Source organism: Mustela erminea, chromosome X, assembly GCF_009829155.1.
Source record: "Mustela erminea isolate mMusErm1 chromosome X, mMusErm1.Pri, whole genome shotgun sequence".
NCBI classification, from domain to species: domain Eukaryota; kingdom Metazoa; phylum Chordata; class Mammalia; order Carnivora; family Mustelidae; genus Mustela; species Mustela erminea.
In genome coordinates, this window is record NC_045635.1 from 59,119,832 (window position 1) to 59,139,375 (window position 19,544).

Consider the following 19,544-nt stretch of genomic DNA (forward strand, 5'->3'; position numbering starts at 1 on the left):
GGGCCTGGGGAGGGGGTTGGGGGGTGCATGCCCCTGGGCAGAGGCCTCCTGTTATTTTTTAGTTTTTTATTCATTTTACAGTAAAGCGGATTTCCAAGGAATGCGCCCGAAAGCCCAACAAGAAAATTTGTAGGAAAGGAGGTAGGTAGCGAGCCGGCGGGGAGGGAGAGAGAGAGAGAGGGAGGGCTGCCTGCCCACCTACCCTTGCCCTTGAGGACCCAGCCTTCCTTCAAGTAGCCTAGGCTCAGGGGGCGGTCGGTGAGCAGGCCTAAGCTCCACCTTAGCCAAGGGCCCCGGCTGCTCTTCAGGGACGATTTGGTGGCCTAAGGCAGGTTCAGGGCAGAAGCTGCAGCAACCCCGTTTCTTCCAATCTTCCCAGCCCAGGATTCCACCGTAAGGCGTGTGCCAAAGACAGAGCCCATGGCTCTCTCTTGAGTCACCTCGCGCTGGGGGTGGGCGGATCTCCAGGCACCCAGGATGAAGCCAGAGGCTCTGCCCTCTTCCTGGCGCGGCAGCCCTGAGCTCACCCCTCCGTACTCTTTCCTGGGGTTGAAGTCTAGACTCAACTCTCCAACCCTGAAGTTTAGACTCAAGTCATCCTGCCAATCACCCCTGGCCCACCATACCCCAGCCAGAGCATAGCTGTGTGACCAGACCGCCCCCCCCTTCCCGGGGCTAGTCCCATGACAGACATTGGGGGACTCTAGGAACCATGGACTCGAAAAGGAGACACAACATCCTGAATTTTGCATTTACCCAGAAATGTACTTCCCTTGTAGAAATAATTCCTCCTGTTGTGGTCCTGTAAAGCACTTTCATACTTAGCTCATAAAATCCTCCCCACGTCTCTGGGGGCTTGTAAGGCAGGAATCAGTTTCCCAATTTTACGGATGAGGAAACAGGCCAAGGGGAGTGACTTGCTGCTGCTCGAGGCCCTGTCGCTGGTCTGTGGCAGAGCTGGGACCCAAACCCGGGTCTCTTGACCCTCAGGGCCATGTTCTTTCCACTGTAGCACGAGAGGCAGCTCCCATCTGGTCATTCCTACCTTCATGACTCTGAAAACAATGGTGAAACAGTGGATGGACTGGGTCTAATTGGAAAACAGTAACAGCTTAAGGAACAGGTGGAAAAATCACAGCCTGATCCCTACAACCTTTTGGCAAGCTTGGAGTTTGTTTTCCTTTGAAATCCTAGGGCAGGGTTGCCCCCCTCGCAGTGAGTGGTGTTGTCAGGATTCCTGGGCCAGGATGCTCCCTGCTGAGCAGGAATCTCTAGGGGGCAGATTCTGGCGGAATCCACAGGTTCAGTTTATGTGTGCGGAGTAACCCTGGAGCATGGAGTGGGGCCTGAGGCTCTGGACACAGCGTTCTGCCACATCTCCACACCCAGCCCAGGACCTCACAGGCAGTAGGCGATCAGCACACACTTCCCCGCACAAGTGAAGAAGCACTGTGGTGTTGCAGAAAGAGAGCAGGGCTGGGAACCCAAAGCCTAACTGAACCCCAGCTCTCCTGCTAGCTTGCAGTGAGACTTTAGGCAAGTCTTTTCCTGGAGGGGCCTTTGTTCCCACCTCTGAAGGTGATAAGGAGACCATTCAGGCCTTAACATTCTACTAGTGATAAGGGGACCATTCAGGCCTTAACATTCTACTAGAACAGGAAAGAGAGCTGGTGCCAGCTTACCCACATTCTACTTGTCTGTGAATGAATTCAGGAGAAGGGTTTCTTAAACCTCCTCCCGTGGGTTACTTGCTTGGGTGGGGGCTGGGGGGCAGGGAGAGAGGTTGACAGTGAACTTTAACCGTTTCCAGGAGGAATGATCTCCCCAGAGTGCCAGTGAGAGCCCAGGGCATTCCAGTCCCCAGACTTTGGCTAGAGAGCCGATTGGAAGCTCGGGTCAAATGCAAACATTTAGCTCTCAGGATTGTTGACTGTGGTTAAGGCCATGAACTAGGCACTGTGGGGCCATGGAAGGCTAGGAGGCAGAGGCAAGATTTAGACCTGAACCATGGCTTCATCACCACTCTGACAAAGCTCCCATCCTAGGACTGAAACCTGGTGGGTTCAGCTAAGCCCCTCGGGCCAAGGTGTGAAGTGAGCCCCTGACGGTGTGGGGGAGGGCATTCGGTCATTTCACTGTTCAAATTAGTTCCCTATCCAGGGCCAGCTGGCCATTTGGAACGGAATTTACAGACCCCCGCTTCTTGGAGCAGAGACAGACACCGAGGTCATTAGGCTTGTGGTGTGTATAGGGTAGGCAGAACCAGCCCCGGCTGGGACCCTGCAGCAGCCCAGTGCTGGGACAGGGGATGGTTGGTGGAGCTGGCCTGCGTGATGGGTATGACAACAAGGAGTTGTTCCGTAAGCGCTCAGCTGAAGGAGAAAAGGCATCTATCTTGGTGGGTGGGGGGAGTGGGGAGCAATAGGGTCCCACCTTCTAAGTCCATGCCCATGCAAGTGAGGGATTTCCTGGGGGGGTGCGGGGGAGGAAGACCTGCCCCCTCCCCCCATTTCCACCTCCATCAGGTTGGAGGGAATGCATGTTTCCGGATGAGTAAGTCCCGTCTTCCGCTTGGGGGGCTGTCCATCATGTGGGTGATGCTGTCCCGTGCCCCACAGGGTTTCTGAGCTCAGTCCTGGCAGGTGTTAAGACGGTAGGTGCCACTGGAAGTTCGGGAAGCTGGAAGTCATTTCTGCCCCTTGGGGGCGGGGGTGGGGAGGGGTGGGAGGCTCTTGCCCTAGTTGAAAAGCCATTTTGTAATATGAGGGTGGTTCCTGTTTTGATTAATAGCTGTGAGGGATTTCATTCACCAGAGCCCAGACCAGCTGCAAAAGAGGGCTATTTGCTGCCTGCAGGCTGAGAGTATCTGGTGTCATAGACCAGAGGGTAGGCCCTGGGGTGCTGGCAGAATGACCTTGGTCTCCGAACTCTGCCCAGCATCCAGGCAGTAGGCCCTCTGTCTCCACAGCCATGCTCAAGATGCACTTCTCACCTCCTTAGAACAGGAAAGAGAGCTGGTGCCAGCTTACCCACAGGTCCTTAAATGTCTCTCTTCTCTCCTCTGTTCCCTTCTTTTCTCTCCTTCCCTTCCCTCCCCTCTCTCCACCCTGCCCCCCATGCTCCACCTCTTTTCTCGCTGATTTTTTTCCTTCCCTCTCCCCGGTTCCCAGAAAGGTGGCATGGTGCAGTGGAAAGACCATGGGCTTTGGAGCAGACCTGGGTTTGAATCTTACCTCTAGCGCGTCCTAGCTGTGTGATCTTGAGCAAGTCACTTTACCTATCTGAACCTCAGTTTCCCCATCAGTGAAACAGGAGTAGAGACAGTACCCACCTCACTGGGGTGTGAGGATCAAACAGTATGGCAGACATAGAGTGGCACACGGTAAACACTCGGTCTATGGTAGGAGCTGTTATCATTATTCCTCTGTTTCCCCCTCTCTCTCTGTCTCTCTCCATCTCTCTCATATCCCTTTCTCCTTCTCCTGTTCCTCCTTTCCCTCCCTCCCCCTCTGGCTCTCTCTCGATCTCAGAGCAGTGCTTGCTGCTCTTAGGCTGGGTTCCTGCTCACAGGAACCCCATTTGCCATCAGCCAGAGCAGGGGGCCCCAACGAGGAAGACCGGAGGGAAAGCTTCATCTCCCATTTCCTCCTCTGGGAATCAGGGTCAGCTGAGGCCCAGCTTGAGCCTTCCCACCGGGCCCAGGTAGCTCAGGGCCAGGGGGGCCCCCAGTTCCCGGCTCTGCCCTAATAGCTCGCATCCGTATCCAACATTCTGGCAAGGCCACCTGTCACCCTCAGCGCCTGCCCTGGCTCTCCAGCTCAGCCTGCCTGTGTACACACGTGCAGCCCCTGCCACCCGGGAGAAATCCTTTCCCTGAGTGGGTCTCTGGCTCTCTGCCCTGGCCCATATGCTGCTCCCGCCTTCCCAACTGGAAAGGGAGTTGGCTGAGATGGGCTGGTGGGGATTGGGGGGCGGGGCAGGGAGGCGCAAGGAAGCCAGTCCAGCAGGGGCCTGCAACACCATCATCGGCTAATGAAGGTCTGGGCCTCAGCCCACCCATTCCCTTGGTTCTTGCCATCCCTCCTGCCTGTCCTGGGCCCAAGCCCAGAGCTGGCTTGCTGGGCCACACTGCAGTCATGCTGTTTTTGAATTCTCTCTCTGTTTTGTTCTCTGTTCTGTGCTGTTGTGTCTCCCTGTGTCTGGTCCCCAGGATCCGGCGCTAAGAAACAGGGCGAGGACTTAGCGGATAATGACGGGGATGAAGATGAAGGTATTTGGGGGCTGCAGGGCGCGGCGGCTGGTGCATGGCACAGAGCCCCTCCTCTTCTCGATGGGGAGAAGCCCCGTCTGTCTGTCTGTCCGTCCGTTGGTGTGTTTCTGTTCCTATACAAGGCTGTTGGGCTGTTCATCCATCTTTGGCCTGGTGGGCCGCTGGGAGTTCCTTGGTGATGGACCCAGCTGGCTGGAGGGAGCAGGGGACCACCAGTAAAGCTGGGGGGGAGGGGGTGGCAGCCTCCTCGCCCCGGTCCCCTACCCTCGTCCTGAGTCCTACAGTAGAGAAGTGGGCACTGCCAGAAACAGCTTCCTCCCGCATCTTCCGTGGTTCAGCGGGCACCTGCCCCCACCGATCAGCAGGGAGAGTGGAGAGAAAGCAGGGCAGAGGGAGGGCGGGGAGAGAGGTACAAAGGAGACCGGATGGTGAGGACGTACCTGGGTTTCACTGCGGAGACACATGTGTTTCGCGGGAATACAGGCTCTTGGGAGAGGGGCCTGGCAGGCCGTTGAGCTGAGGAGTGAGGCCATGACAACCAAAAGGGCTGGAGATTAGCAACACCTAAATCACCACTGTCCACCCCCCCACACCCCCTGGCCTCCTCCCAGGAAAAGAGATATGGCCTCAGGGCCACGGACTGCAGTGGTTGGCTCGGGACAGGACCAGGAAGGCTGTGGGCTAAAGTGCCAGGCTGAGGCCAGGATGCCCAGCCCAGTCAGTAGATGGCATAAGATACTTAGGTGATGGTGGAACCAGTCTGCCTTCCTCCTTGGGAAAACAGGTTGTGTTTGCTAAGCAGCACAGAGCATTTCCTTCTACCTTCCTTGCCCTGGCCCTGCCCCTCCAGCCCTGGAGGAGCCAAACAGCTGTGGGGGCGGGGGGGGGGGTTCCGCTGGTGGTTGGTAGGGGCGCACTTGTGTGGCGGATTGTTGGTCCAGCTCACACACTGAGAGGCTGCAAGTCAAGGTGGTCAGGTCAGGAGCCTTCTCTTGACTACCCAGACCCAAGGCCACCGCTGTGCTCACTGGGCTTGGGAGTGGCCGCTTGAAGGTTTCTCACTGAATGTCCTCTGGGGAGGCTCCATCTTCATCCTAATGCTGATGGGAGGGGAGGGGCTGCAGAGTGGGGTGGAGGGGTCTCTCTCATTCTTAGTTCTGCCCCTCTCCTCTCCCCATCCCCAGTGCTTCCAGTTAAGTCTGCCTGACGCCCCCGGGGGACAATGGGGTAAATGAGCACATGGCTGAGAGACCATGTCACTAAGGTTCCCTCTACCCCATCACTGCCCTTCACTCCCTTTTACCCACATCCTTCCTTGTTCTCTCCCTGTGCCACCCCCTTCTTCCCATTCCTCTTGTCTCTGTCTGCACTGGGGGGGGCCGGCTGCTGCCAATGGCCTTACTTCCATGTAACTTGGTCTAGTCTTGGGGGTTTCAAGGCTCCCCAGCCCCTGCTCTCCTAAGCGTGTCAGGTCCCAGGACTCCGGGTGCCCCGGGGGCAGGGACTCGCTTGAGCCAGCTAAGAGACCAGCCCTGCCTCTTCCTCCTGCTCCCCTGTCCCCAGGGCCTAGCCTGTCGCCTATCTAGGCCCAGCCGTAGCAGGCCTGGCTGACTGCCTTCAGCTGGGAGGCTGAAACCTGAGTCTTTAAAACCAATGCTGAAGTCCACCTCCGGCTAAGTCTCTGGCCAATGCTCAAGCTCCGGGCCCAGCAGTCCCGTGAGTCCTGCCCCCAGAGCTGGCGGTGGTGTCCTGGCACCTGGGATAGCTTTGCTGCCCACACCCCCACCAGGGCTGGCGGGGGTGAGGGAGGAAGGGCATCCTACCCAGCCTGTGTCTCACCCCTTCTCCTTGCAGACATCCGGGACAGTGGTGCTAAGCCTGTCATGGTCTACATCCATGGAGGTTCGTACATGGAAGGGACAGGCAACATGATTGACGGCAGCGTCCTCGCCAGCTATGGCAATGTCATCGTAATCACCCTCAACTATCGGGTTGGGGTGCTAGGTATGGTTCTCTGCTAGCTGCCTTGAAGGAGGCCCAGGTTCTCAAGGAAGGAGGAAAGAATGCTGGGGATTTAATGCTGGCCTCCGTTCTCTAATGGGTACCAGTGACCAAAGTCAAGTGATATCACATGGTCCCTAACCAAGTGCTGGGTGCTTGCCCATGCTCCCAGGCTCTTTCCTGGAGTGTTTAGCTGCCACTGGAATTTCAATTCAACCTCCACACCTTCTCTTAAAGGTCGCAAGCCAGGTCGCTGCTTTCAGACCATTGCTTGGCTGAGTTTCACAGGGTCTGGAATTTTCTAGTGTCCGTCCCCTGTCCCTACCCACCCAGACCCACTTCCTCAAAGCCCCACACATATACAGATAGTCCTTCTAGCCCATCACATATCCACTTGCTCATGTACCCTCACCTGACTGACATCCACACTGCCCACCACACACCCCCTTGCATACTATTATTTCTCACACACCCCACAAATACACACATATACCCGTACACATAGAGACCCCCACATCCACATCTACAGGCCGCCTTTCTCACACACACATGCATGCTCCTCCACCACTCCATAAACACTCCACACATATGGTTTTTCCCGCACATATCCACATGCCATATACCTCTTTCCACTCCACATCCATACCCCATATGTACACAGATCTCTCAGAAACCCCCGCCAGCATTCCCGTCTATCTCTCCCTCTACATCTCTGTATCCACTTTTACACCTATAACACACTACACGTACCCACACTCACACTTCCTTCTACCCCCACGCAGACACTCTACACAAAGACTCACACCGTACACATCCACGCTACACATAAACCCCACATGCCTATACCTTGAATGTACATAAATATTCCCTCCACATTTACACACACACACTCACACCCCACCGTGCTTCCCAGTTCCACCTCCACTCGGACACCCACACGTGCGCATATGTCCCTCAGCTTCCCTACCTAAACGCAAACCAATATTCCCCCTCCCTACGCACATACACCCACACCCGCCCATTCACACCTCCTCACGCTGCACATCCACAAATCCTACACACACACCCCCTCACAAATCCTACACACAAACCCTTCCATGTCTCCATGCCCATCCCAGGCACTGTACTTACATAGCTCTCTGCTGTGTACACACACCCATAGACCTCCTACATGAATACCCACATCCCCACGTAGATACATACACACATGTATACACATACACGCACATAGACACTCCTCCCCTATGTACCCTGCGTATATATGTGCAGTACACACACATACATTTTCCCCGCCCCTACCCTGCCCGACAAACACATACACACTCGTGTACACCTGCTTGGCCTCCAGATCCACACACCTCGCCTCACCCCCATGCGTGTGAGTACCCCACACTTGCGTAGCACGTATAGACACACGTACGCATTTCTACTACTCTCTCTGTGTCTACATCCCCATATACTCCCACCCCATCACACAAACACACACTCACACGTACAGGCTTCCTTCCCAAATGCCTCCTTATGCACCCCTAGTCTTTCCCCACACATCCTCTGCCAGCCACTGGCTGGGCTTGGTGATGTAGGCTGCCCCTCTGGGCTGTGTCTTCCTTGCTGACTGTTACTGCCTATCTGCGGCCAGGTTCCTGAGGTACACAAGTACCTTAGAGAGGGTGACACAGTGTACAGGGTCTTGCTCCCTCTCAGACGCTCACCCAGGCCTCCGAGGGCACGTGCAGCCACATAACCCTGTAACAGCATGAGAAAGACAACTGACCTGAAGGGCTGGTGTCTTCCAGGTTGCCGTGGGGGTCTAGGCTGTGCATCAGATCCAGAGGCCTGGGTGCTGGACCAGCTGTGGCATGACTTCTTCCCTGGCCCCTTGGCTGATAGGACCTTATCTTAATTTGCCTCTGAGTGTATTGTTCTTGCTAGTTCTAACCCCAGAGGGTCTGGTGCTCCGTGCCACTTCTGGTACAGCTCACGAGCCCAGAAAGACAACCTTTTCTTGACTTACCATTGACACTCGGTGGGCTAGCAAGACGCCTTTTTGGGGTCCAGACTGGAGAAAGGATGTTCCCCGAAAACAGTGAGCCTGTGTCCCTTCGAGTGGCCTCTGGATCCTGGGGGATGAAGCATGCAAGGCATCTCCCTGGTCTCTAGGTGATCTGGTGGGCTTGGGTTTCATGGTTTGGCTGCTGCTCCTCTGTCTCCCCGAGTTGCCCCAGACATCCTGGTGAGGCTCTCTTAAGTGATCTGTCCTGTTGAGGAAGGGGATCTGAGTCTCTGACAGCAAAGGGGAAGAGAAAGTGGCCATAAAGCTACATGCAAGGGCTGCATGGTTCCCGAAGAGTCAGGAATTTCCAGAAGCAAGGTCACACAGATATCCAGCCATGCGCCTACGGTAGCTGAAGGCCAGAAGGAGCCCTGCCACCTTATTTTCTTAGTGAGACTGATAGAAAATGTTCAACTCGGCTGCTTTTAAAAATCAGAAACACAGAGCTCCATTCTGTTGGTTTTATTGGAAAGCACAGAGAGTACGAAGAATGTGCCTCGGTTCCGTATGATCGGAACAGCTTAGGGAGGCAGAAAAAGAAAGAGTGGAGGAACGGGGAGGAATGCGGGGGGCTGGGAATTGAGGAAGAGAAGGAAAAGACAGAGGGGAGAGAAAAGAGGAAAAGATCACACCGAGCAAAGAGACAGGAAAGAGAGATTCAGGATCTGAAGTGTCTCTTCGCAGCTGTGGGCTGTACAGGGCCTGTTGTCAGTGAGTGTTCTCTATGGTACCCAGTGTGCTGGTTCCTGGACAACCCTCCCACTTCCCTAATCTTGAAGCTTATACATCAGAAGTTCCTAACTTTTGGGGGAGCCTTAGACCCCTCTGAGATTCTAATGAAAGCTATGGACCCTACCCGCCCCACCACCGGGTAAATGTGCACACACGTACACAAACCTATAGAAACGTTTCCATGGACATCACCGAAACTCATCCTAGAAACTCAGGTTAAGCACCTACCCCCACCCCACCCGCTTTACAACCCCTTCTCATTTGGGTAACCAAAACAGCACATCTAGGGGCAAGAGTCGTATTCTTTGGGCTTCAGCTGTTAATGATCAACATAATATTACCCAAACCTTGGAAGGAGTCACAAACTGAGATTTGGTCCAAAGTTCCCCCCACCACTTCCTGTGTCTCCTTTAAAGCCTGCTCAGCAACCCAAATGTAGTCTATAAGCCACTGATTGGATTCTGGGTACCTACAAGATGTTTTTGTCTCTCGGTGCCAGACGTAGAACATAGATCTGTCCCTGGCACTTGGAGACTTTGCTGTGTAGCTGTGACTTGGTTGTTTTGGGTCTTTAAGCATCCCAGATTGGGCAGGCCGGATTGGGACCCCCCCAGCGGCATGCACACATTCACCCTCCCTTCAGCTTCTCTGGAAGCACTGAGCTCAGACATATGGTTTACTCTGAGGTGCTTCTTGGGACATCTTGGGTGATTCATTTATATGGAGACTGTCACAGACCAGTCCATGGATCCCATTTTATCATTTGAGGAGTCCCCGCCATGGGGCTTGAGACCAACACAAGAGACACCGGCGGGATAGCAGACGTGGACACCCCCAGGGCCAGGGAGGTAGGAGCTTGCCAGGTTTTCATCTGGGTTCCAGAATTTGATGATACATCTCTGCTCAGGCAGCCTTTGGGGCAAACAGACAACCTAGTGAAAGTCAAGCCTCGAGGGATGGAGCTCTGTGGTTTGGGTGCAGTGTGCCTGATTCCCTCATCCTCTGTTGATGGGGGGCCCACCATGGACGACACAGTGCAAATCCAGGGCCGAGGGAGCCGGTCTCAGGTTTATTGTGACAGTTTCTGTGGAGGAGTATTTCAGCCCTTCTCCTCCCATGGTTTCCGTGGACGGCTGAGTTACTGGGGCCCTAGCAGTGAGTGACTTGCTCTCCTGCGCTGCCAGACTTTGTGCACTCTTGGTTGGTCACATTTGTGGGGTCACCTGTCTCGGCCCAGTGGATAGAACACTTCACGCAGGACTCTTGTAGTAGAGATGGTTGACATGGCCTCATCTGCATGCTTCAGCGCCGCTCATCCCGGGGCTTGGTGGAAGCCAAGGGAGTAGAAAGGGGTGGTTGGCTCCTCCACCCAGCCCCATCAGGCCTTTATTCCCAACCCAGGGAATCGAGACACGTTGGCGAAATCTACTTGACTACCTTGAAGCACCGGGGCTCCTCCCGCTGCTGGGACAGATGCATTGACACATTTCACGGCACACTCCCTCAGCCGGGGCTGAAGCCTGGTGTGCCGTGGTTTCAGTAAGAGGAAAGGGAAAGGAAATACAGAGGAAGGAGAAAGGCAGGGGGACAGGATGGGAGGGCTAAGAGAAGCAAAGAGTGGTTCTTGCAGGAGGGTCTAGGGCTTGGACAGCTGGGGTGGATCTTGGTCAGCAGACTTTTTTAAGACTTGCAGCAGCAGCTTCGGTGTATGAATGGGACAGGCAGAGGAGAAGCGGGCTCCCTTCTCTGGAGGAACAAGGGCCCCTCCGTTCATCCTCATTCAGGCTTTCTTTGATTCCTTCACGGTTCCTCTCCGGGAACCTGGGGGCTAAAGAGGGCTTGTGACTGGGTCCTGAGAGGAATAACTAAGTACTTTATGGCCTTAATGGTACCAAATGTAAATTAATAGCACCCTTGAAGAGGGTGAAATGAGCTCTTTCACAGAAGCTAGAAACAGGAGGACCTGAGAAAGACAGGGATGAGGTCTTGCACCTGCTTGAGTCTATTTCAATTCAGCTTCCACCCATGGCCAGCCAGGATAGCCAGAGAACTCCCTGCGAGCTGAGGGGGCCTTTTCAAACATGACCTCCCACAAAGCTGATCCCAGGTGCTGTGAAGGTGCTTTCAAATGGGGAGTCCAAAACGAACCAATCCAGGTATGGGGTGTCCGACGCGTAGGAGCGCCACGACTACCCGCCTGGAAAGAACCCTTCCAGAAGCCTAGGGCAGGAGAAGACGGGAGCTTTCCAAGGAGCGCAGGGATCAAGGAAGAGAGAGGAAATGAGGCGGTGTGATCAGTCTGAAATGGATGCAGGGTGGGGGGGGGGGAATATAGGACATCTCTGTGGGATAGCCAGCAGGTGGGCGGGAAGGTAGTCTCCATGGCAACAAGTCTCCACAGCAGCAAATCCCAGCAGGTGGGTGGGAAGGTAGTCTCCATGGTGACATATCTCCTCAGCAGCAAATCCCAGTGGGTGGGCGGGCGGGAAGACCTGTTTCTGTGGTAACACACAGCGCTGACTTGCCCATTTCTCCACCAGATGAAAACGATGGCCTCACCCAGTGGTTTTCTAACTTTAGCGGCCCCAGATCACCTGGAGAGCTGGTGAAAAATACAGATTGCGGGGCCTCCTCCCCTTAGTTTCTGAATCATTAGGTCTTGGGCAGAGGGGAAATGAGAATCAGCCCCGAGATGAGGGGAAGGAGCCACCCGAGGCCCTGGAACGAGGTGTGCAGGTGGACGAACCCAGACAGGATGGGCAGCAAGCAGGGCTTGGGGACCATTACCTCTTGGGAGCCTCACTTCCTTCAGAGAGAGGAGGAAGGGGAACGAGAAGTAATTACAGACTTAAAGAGTGTGGAGTGTGTTAGAGAGGCCTGTGTTCGATTTATCCTGGCAACAACCCTTTGAAGTATTTTTATCTCCATTTTACAGAAGAGGAAACTATAGCCCAGATATTTTAAATAACTTGCCCAAGGCTATATGGCCAGTAGGCAGTAGAGCTAGAACGGGAACTGAGGACCATCTGACTCCAGGGTCCCTGTTCTTTCCAAACTATCTCGCTGGGAAGCTAGGGTAATGTCTTGAAGACTCAGGGACCTGGCCATTTGCAGTTCTTGCAGCTTAAGTCTCCCAGCTGAAGGCGTCCCCTCGAATAGTCTGGGGACCCCCCCCTCCACACTGGAGAATGAGAGTGGGAGGCAAGGAGCAGATCAATCCTTCCTATATGGATGGGGCTGGAACTTGCATACAGGAGCCATGGTACATGGTAGCTGGGTGGACAGAACACCACCGCATGCCCCTTCCTCTGTCCTCATGCCCTCCGACCCTCCCCGTCCCCATCTCCTGCCTGCCATTCTAACCCCAATCCCCCATCCCTCTGCCTTCACCGTCCTCATGCCCTATGTTGAATCCAGGTTTCCTGAGTACTGGCGATCAGGCTGCCAAGGGCAACTATGGGCTTCTTGACCAAATCCAGGCCCTCCGCTGGGTGAGCGAGAACATTGCCTTCTTTGGTGGCGATCCCCGCCGTATTACCGTCTTCGGCTCAGGCATTGGCGCGTCCTGTGTCAGCCTCCTCACGCTGTCACATCACTCTGAGGGTGAGTAGTGCTCGGGGCAGAACCTCAGCTAGCAATGGGCCAGCTGCCCACCCTGAGCCTTAGGCCTTCTGGGGTCCAGAGCACCCAGGGGAATCAGCTGGCCCTCCTCTACCAGCTTGGCATCCCTTAGGGAGAAGTGGAATGGAAATGTTCCTCTCAGGGAAGAAGTCCTTCTCCCAGTGCAGGAAAGGGAAAGAGAGAATCCTGTTTATATCTTGAGAGAGTAAGATCCTTCTTCCGTGTGGGAGTCGAGTTTGGGTGAGTGGGAGTAGAATGTCTATCTGAAGGGACAGTGGGTTTTTTTTAATTGGGGGGCAAGGGAAATCCTTCAGTTTGGGAAGGACATGTGACTTCAGGATAGAGATCTAGAGTGGGAATTCATTTTTAGGTGTAAGAAACACTCATTTTCTGCCTTTCTCTCTGAAGAACAAGTCTGTACAGGAGGGGATCTGTCCTTAAGCGGGGAGATGGGTTTGAATAGTGAGGATCACTAACCTGTGGGGTGGGCTTTTTCTGAGAGGCTGGCAATCTGGTAGCCCACACCAGAGCTCCTCCTGGGCTGGGCAACCATAAGGGAGATTCATTCTTAGCCCAGAGGAGAGCATTTCTCCTTGCTTGGCTAGTGACTCATTAAGGAAGCCAAACAGGCCCTTTGTGGCTCAGCAGGGCAAGTTCCCTTCAACTCCAGGCTGTAGAGCACATTCTGTCTCTGAGAGGCAAAGATGAGCTTCTCATGTAGAAGAGACCTTCCTGAAATAGGTTCCTTTCCTTCCTCTGAGGAAAGGAAATCTGGGAGAGAGGACAAGGTTTTTTTTTTTTGTTGGAGTCCACCCTGTGAGTGAGTGATATTCTCGCAGGAAGACTTTCAGTCCCTCTTTGAAAAAGGCCTATCCCTCTCAGAGAGAAAAATCACCTTCTCTGACCTCGACATCCTGCCTCTGTCCCTCCAGGGACTTCGCCAGTGAGGGAAGACCAGGGTGGGATCAGAATCACACCATAGTAGGGGGAACAGGGACCCCTTTCTCCACAAAGGAGGGTGAGATGACTGATTGTGAGGATGCCCCTGTCTGTAAAGAGGACTGGTGCCTCCTCAGATCGGGAACTTCCCTGGGAGGACAAGGCCTTTCTTGGGGGTAGTACTACATTCTGTCCCCTGAGGGGCCTGGCTCCCCTAAAGAGTTGTTCTCTCAGTCTTTCTGCGACTGATTCACAGAGAATAAGTGGAAAAGTAATCCTCACTTTGGAAAAGTGAGGCTCTCTCTTATGTAGTAATCTATATTTCTGTCCCTCTCTTTCTACCCATGCCAACTGCCTTTCTCTTAGTGGAAAGGAATAGGGTGTCTGAGGGCCAGATTATTCCTCACTTGGGAATGTTGGGACCAGGGACAGCATGATACCCCCTCTTTTTTTTCTTGGGCGGGGAGAAGAATCATCCACTTTTTGAGTTCGGAGGACTGGCTCCCTCTTGGCCAGGGGAAAAACTAGATCTGAGGCATCAGTAGCTTCAGGAAAAGGAAAGTCTCTGTGGAGACTCCACGCTGTGAGGGCATGCTCCCTGGAGACTTTGAGATCCCCAGGCCTTTGCCCTCAGGAATCTTTCCCCAAACTCCCAGAATGTGAGGCTCTCTCCTGCCTGCATTTCTCATCTCTCATGAAAAAGACCCCTTTGTGGTGGAAGCGCCAGCTCCCTGGTGGTGTGCTGGCACAAAACTGGGCCCAGCTGGGCAGGAAGCAAGGAGGGAAGACAAGGAGAGATAAAGAGAGGGAGCATAAGGAAGCTGATGTCTGGGACCCAAGGGGTTAATTCCCGCTGCCATTTCCTTAACCCCCAAGTTACCAACCCTCATTCCAGAACAAGGAAGCAAGGAGCAGGCAGGGGGTCAGTCCAGGTCATGCAGGGGCCCAGCAACATCTCCTCTGGTCCTAATCCATCATCCCCACTGAAAGGTCTCTTCTTCTTGAAAGGTCTCTTCTTCCTTTGTAGTTCATTGCACCCAGAGGGCAGCCTCAGTGACAGAGGAGTGAGGAGAGGTTTAATTTGTCCCTCAGGGAAAGGCAAGGGAGGCCTAGGCGCTGGGGGCCATGATGATCTGAGCTGGTGCTGCGTGTCTTCTGCAGGGCTTTTCCAGAGGGCCATCATCCAAAGTGGTTCTGCCCTGTCCAGCTGGGCTGTGAACTACCAGCCGGTGAAGTACACCAGCCTGCTGGCGGACAAGGTAGGCTGTAATGTGCTAGACACGGTGGACATGGTGGACTGTCTTCGTCAAAAGAGTGCCAAGGAGCTGGTAGAGCAGGACATCCAGCCAGCCCGCTACCATGTGGCCTTTGGCCCTGTGATCGATGGCGACGTCATTCCTGATGACCCTGAGATTCTCATGGAGCAGGGCGAGTTCCTCAACTATGACATCATGCTAGGTGTCAACCAGGGCGAAGGGCTCAAGTTCGTGGAAGGGGTGGTGGACCCTGAGGATGGCGTCTCAGGCACTGATTTTGACTACTCAGTCTCTAACTTTGTGGACAATCTGTATGGCTATCCTGAGGGTAAGGACACCCTGAGGGAGACCATCAAGTTCATGTACACAGACTGGGCAGACCGTGACAATCCGGAGACCCGCCGCAAAACACTGGTGGCGCTCTTCACTGACCACCAGTGGGTGGAGCCCTCGGTGGTGACCGCTGATCTGCACGCCCGCTATGGGTCACCTACATACTTCTACGCCTTCTACCATCACTGCCAGAGCCTCATGAAGCCTGCTTGGTCAGATGCAGCTCATGGGGATGAAGTACCCTACGTTTTTGGTGTCCCTATGGTAGGCCCCACCGACCTCTTCCCCTGCAATTTCTCCAAGAATGACGTCATGCTCAGTGCTGTCGTCATGACCTACTGGACCAACTTTGCCAAGACCGGGTAAGGAGAAAGTGGGGGTTGCTCTTTGGGACCCCAGCATGCCTACTCCTCCACTCCTCTATGGTTAGACCTCTTCCTTTGTCTCCTTTTTAAAAGACCTTCCCCCGAATCTTGCTTGGCCCCCTCTTCGTTCCCTTCCTCCTTTTGAGTCTTTCGTGCCATTTCTTCCTTCCAACATGTTGTCGAGGCTTGGAACTCAGCTAGCATTAGGACTGAGCCACAGGGAGAGTTACTGAGAACCACGGGATTCAAGGTTAGATGGTCAGAGGCTGAGTGAAGAGGGGAAAAAAGTGCCTTTATGAAGAGCCTTTCAAGGGTTCTTGGAATAACTGGGCAGCTGAAAAGATTGGCTGATGTTTGGGAGCATGTGAGAAGAAAAGGCATCTATAGCATGACCTTACAGGATGGGCACAGGGAAGGATGAACCAGTTTCCATGATACAGTGGGCAATAGGAATTCAAGGCCCCAGGGAGGAGGAGGGGTGTGGACAGAGGGAGGGACCCTGAAAAAAATGGAAATGTGGGTGTGAGAGAAAGAATTCTGGGCCCTTTCTCACCTAGGTAGAGTGGTGACCCCAGATTTCCATGTGGTATTTCAGGGATCCCAACAAGCCGGTCCCCCAGGACACCAAGTTCATTCACACCAAGGCCAACCGCTTTGAGGAAGTGGCCTGGTCCAAATACAATCCCCGAGACCAGCTCTACCTTCACATCGGGCTGAAACCAAGGGTCCGCGATCATTACCGGGCCACCAAGGTGGCCTTCTGGAAACACCTGGTGCCCCACCTATACAACCTGCATGACATGTTCCACTATACGTCCACAACCACCAAAGTGCCGCCCCCGGATACCACCCACAGCTCCCACATCACCCGCAGGCCCAACGGCAAGACCTGGAGCACCAAGCGGCCAGCCATCTCCCCTGCCTACAGCAATGAGAATGCCCAGGGCTCCTGGAATGGGGACCAGGATGCAGGGCCGCTCCTGGTGGAGAACCCTCGTGACTACTCCACTGAGTTAAGTGTCACCATCGCTGTGGGGGCCTCCCTCCTGTTCCTTAACGTTCTGGCCTTCGCTGCCCTCTACTACCGCAAGGACAAACGGCGTCAGGAGCCCCTGCGGCAGCCCAGCCCTCAGAGGGGTGCTGGGGCCCCTGAATTGGGAGCTGCTCCTGAGGAGGAGCTGGCAGCTTTACAGCTGGGCCCTACCCACCACGAATGTGAGGCTGGTCCCCCCCACGACACACTGCGCCTCACTGCACTGCCTGACTACACACTGACCCTGCGCCGCTCTCCTGACGACATCCCACTCATGACACCCAACACCATCACTATGATTCCCAACTCCCTGGTAGGGCTGCAGACATTGCACCCCTACAACACCTTTGCCGCAGGGTTCAACAGTACTGGGCTGCCCCACTCACACTCCACTACCCGGGTATAGCTCCAGCCCAGAGCACAGCCTAACTCCTGGCTCCCTCCTGCCCAAATTCATGGACACACACGCACCCACAGACACGCAAAGACACACATGTACGCACGCATGCACACACACACACACACAGACACGTACACGCAGATATGTATACACACCCACCTACACCTGACAGCAGACCCACCTGCACAAACATAGACAGATGTGGACATGCACTCGCATGCACAAAAACACAAATAAGGAAGTAAACCTGAACAAACCCTTCAAATGGGGACGCAAGTGAGTCCTTGGGAAACTGAGGACCTGTGGAACAGCAGCTGAAGCCAGCTCCCTGAGCCTGATCACAGACACTCCTGGGGGCCCAAAAGCACCAGCTGGACACCCCCTTGGTGCTCGCCTTCCACCTCTTTTGGAACTGCACCACCCACCAACTCCAGACTTGGGAGCTTTAAAGAGCAGAGCAGCTCTTTCTCCCCCAAGACTTGGTCTTTTTTCTGGGTCTTGTTTTTGTTGATTTTTAAAATAATTTTGGAACACATGCTTCTCCAACCCATGAGTGCAAAGAGGCTCTGGAAGGGAGGCTCCAGGCCCATGTCTATGTGGCTCTGGCACCCCCAGGGCTCACACAATCCGGCCGAGGAACATGACCACCCCAAGAAAGAAACAGATTTGAGCAAGACCATGGAGTGGAAGGAGAAAGGGGCTACCGCTGGATGGGGTTGGAGGGCCACAAGGGAGAACTCTCCAGCCATCTATCTCTGTGTCCCTGTGGAGGGCTCTAGAGACTGCAGGGTGACCTGCTTTCCCCCAAAGGCCAGGAACACTGGCCTGGTTAGACCAGGGGACCCTAGATTTGGTGAATGAGGTTCTGGTGGAGGTCGTTGCTATGGGGCCCCTGGGTGTAATCTGGGTTCTGCCTCTGCCTTTGGGGTAATGGTATCAGAAACTCACCCCATTTTCTTTACCAAGTCTCTTTTGTGTCTGTCATTTCTCTTTCAAAAAGGCGGTGTTTTTTTGTTGTTGTTGGCTTTTTTTTTTTTTTAAAGAAAAGTTCTTAAAACACTAACGGAAACCCATGGAGTTTGTCCTTTGTAAAAATTTTAAACACAGTGTCTTGATATAAAAATAAAAAAATCCAGTTAGCACTCCCAACCTGCCTCCCTTGCACAGGCCTTGCCCCAACAGACCTCCCAGCAGGGTGCCCCTGTGGGCTAGGAATCAAGCCTGTCTCTGTGTCCTGTGCCTTTAAACTGAGACAAGTCTGGGCTACACTCCCCCGCGGCCCCCCGCCATGCAGGCCTGTCCAGTCTTAAGCAGGTTGCCCTACCCTTACCCCCCTGCACTGCCCCCCAACGCTCTGGGTTCCTGCTGCTGAAGCCTTCTCTCAGCACCATGGGCCTCCTAATGAAAGGGCAAAAAATAATACTTCCCCCTCCTCCTTTTCTTCCTCCTCCGCCCCCACCCCCACCCCCACCCCACCACAGCCAGCCACTGCCACTGGGCCACCACCACCTGCTGCTGCCACTGCCACCATCACCACCATCCAGCCCCCATCCTGGACTGGGGGCTGGGAGGAGGTATGACCTCTCACAGGCTGAAATTCTTTCTCACATTGAAATCCAGTTGGGCATCAGATAGGTGGACACCCTGGTCTTGGGGGCCTGACAGAGCAAAAGCCCTCTCCTCCCCAGGGATACTTTTTTCTGGTTCTGTGAATTATAACTAGAGAACTTACTGAAGCCCTGGCAGTGATTTCTCTCCAGGATTGCAATCAGGGACTCCTAGGGGTTTACCCTGCCCCCTCAACTCCTTGGGGGGGAAAGGGGGAGGGGGCATTCAATGGGCTCTCCACAGGTTTAGCATTATGGTGGTTCACTTTCTTCTCAGCGACTCGAGGGACCGAACCTGGGAGTCTGCTCCTCAAGTGTGACAGTTGGGCAGGGTTGCTGACACCTCGGAAACCAGGAATAGAATTCTTCAAAGTGACCCTGACAAAGTGAGGGAGATAAACCAACACAACAGAATGATGTTCAGATGGGATGAACGCAAGATAGTGCAAAGACCAAAATTGAGAACTAATATACTAATACGGTACGTGGGGTCAAGAGAGTTGGCGACGACTGGTTGGACACAGTTTGGTCAAAAAAGAAAAAAAGAAGTAGGGGGAGGGAGACGGGGTGGGTCACAAGTTGAATGAGTCCATAGTGTAGAGATGGCATTCACCCTCCTCCCTCCCCTTCCTCGCTCCTCCTTCTCTCTCTCCTTCTTCCCTCCCTCCCTTTCTTCTTTTCAAAACTAATGTGAATACTAGCATATAATAACAAAAACATAGGATGGAACTGCTGGGAAGTAATCTTGAGTCCGAGTTTCAGAACGAGAAGTAACCTCAGGGGCATGTAGTCTGACGCACTTATTTTTATAGCTGGGGAAATGGGCCCAGAAAAGCCCAGCATTTTCTAACCCTCAGTTACTGTTAGAATCAGACCCAGGATGCTGTCCCATCGTATATGACATTTTCCTTTTCTTTTTATTTTTTTAAAAGAT

General features: G+C 54.0%; 1 protein-coding gene across 5 annotated transcripts in view; it reads left to right on the plus strand.

The window, feature by feature from the left end:
• NLGN3 (neuroligin 3) overlaps positions 1-18,468 on the plus strand; it is a 24,032-nt gene extending 5,564 nt beyond the window's left edge. For 3 of the 5 annotated variants that reach the window (XM_032330947.1, XM_032330948.1, XM_032330949.1), the window contains exons 3-8: positions 82-141; positions 4,211-4,270; positions 6,125-6,274; positions 12,474-12,659; positions 14,778-15,567; positions 16,166-18,468. In XM_032330947.1, the coding sequence (XP_032186838.1) occupies positions 82-141; positions 4,211-4,270; positions 6,125-6,274; positions 12,474-12,659; positions 14,778-15,567; positions 16,166-17,009 (2,090 nt within the window). In that variant the 3' untranslated portion in view covers positions 17,010-18,468. The remainder of the gene's footprint in view (positions 1-81; positions 142-4,210; positions 4,271-6,124; positions 6,275-12,473; positions 12,660-14,777; positions 15,568-16,165) is intronic. The other 2 variants (XM_032330950.1, XM_032330951.1) reach the window with 2 other exon arrangements.
• The last annotated feature ends 1,076 nt before the right edge of the window (positions 18,469-19,544 follow it).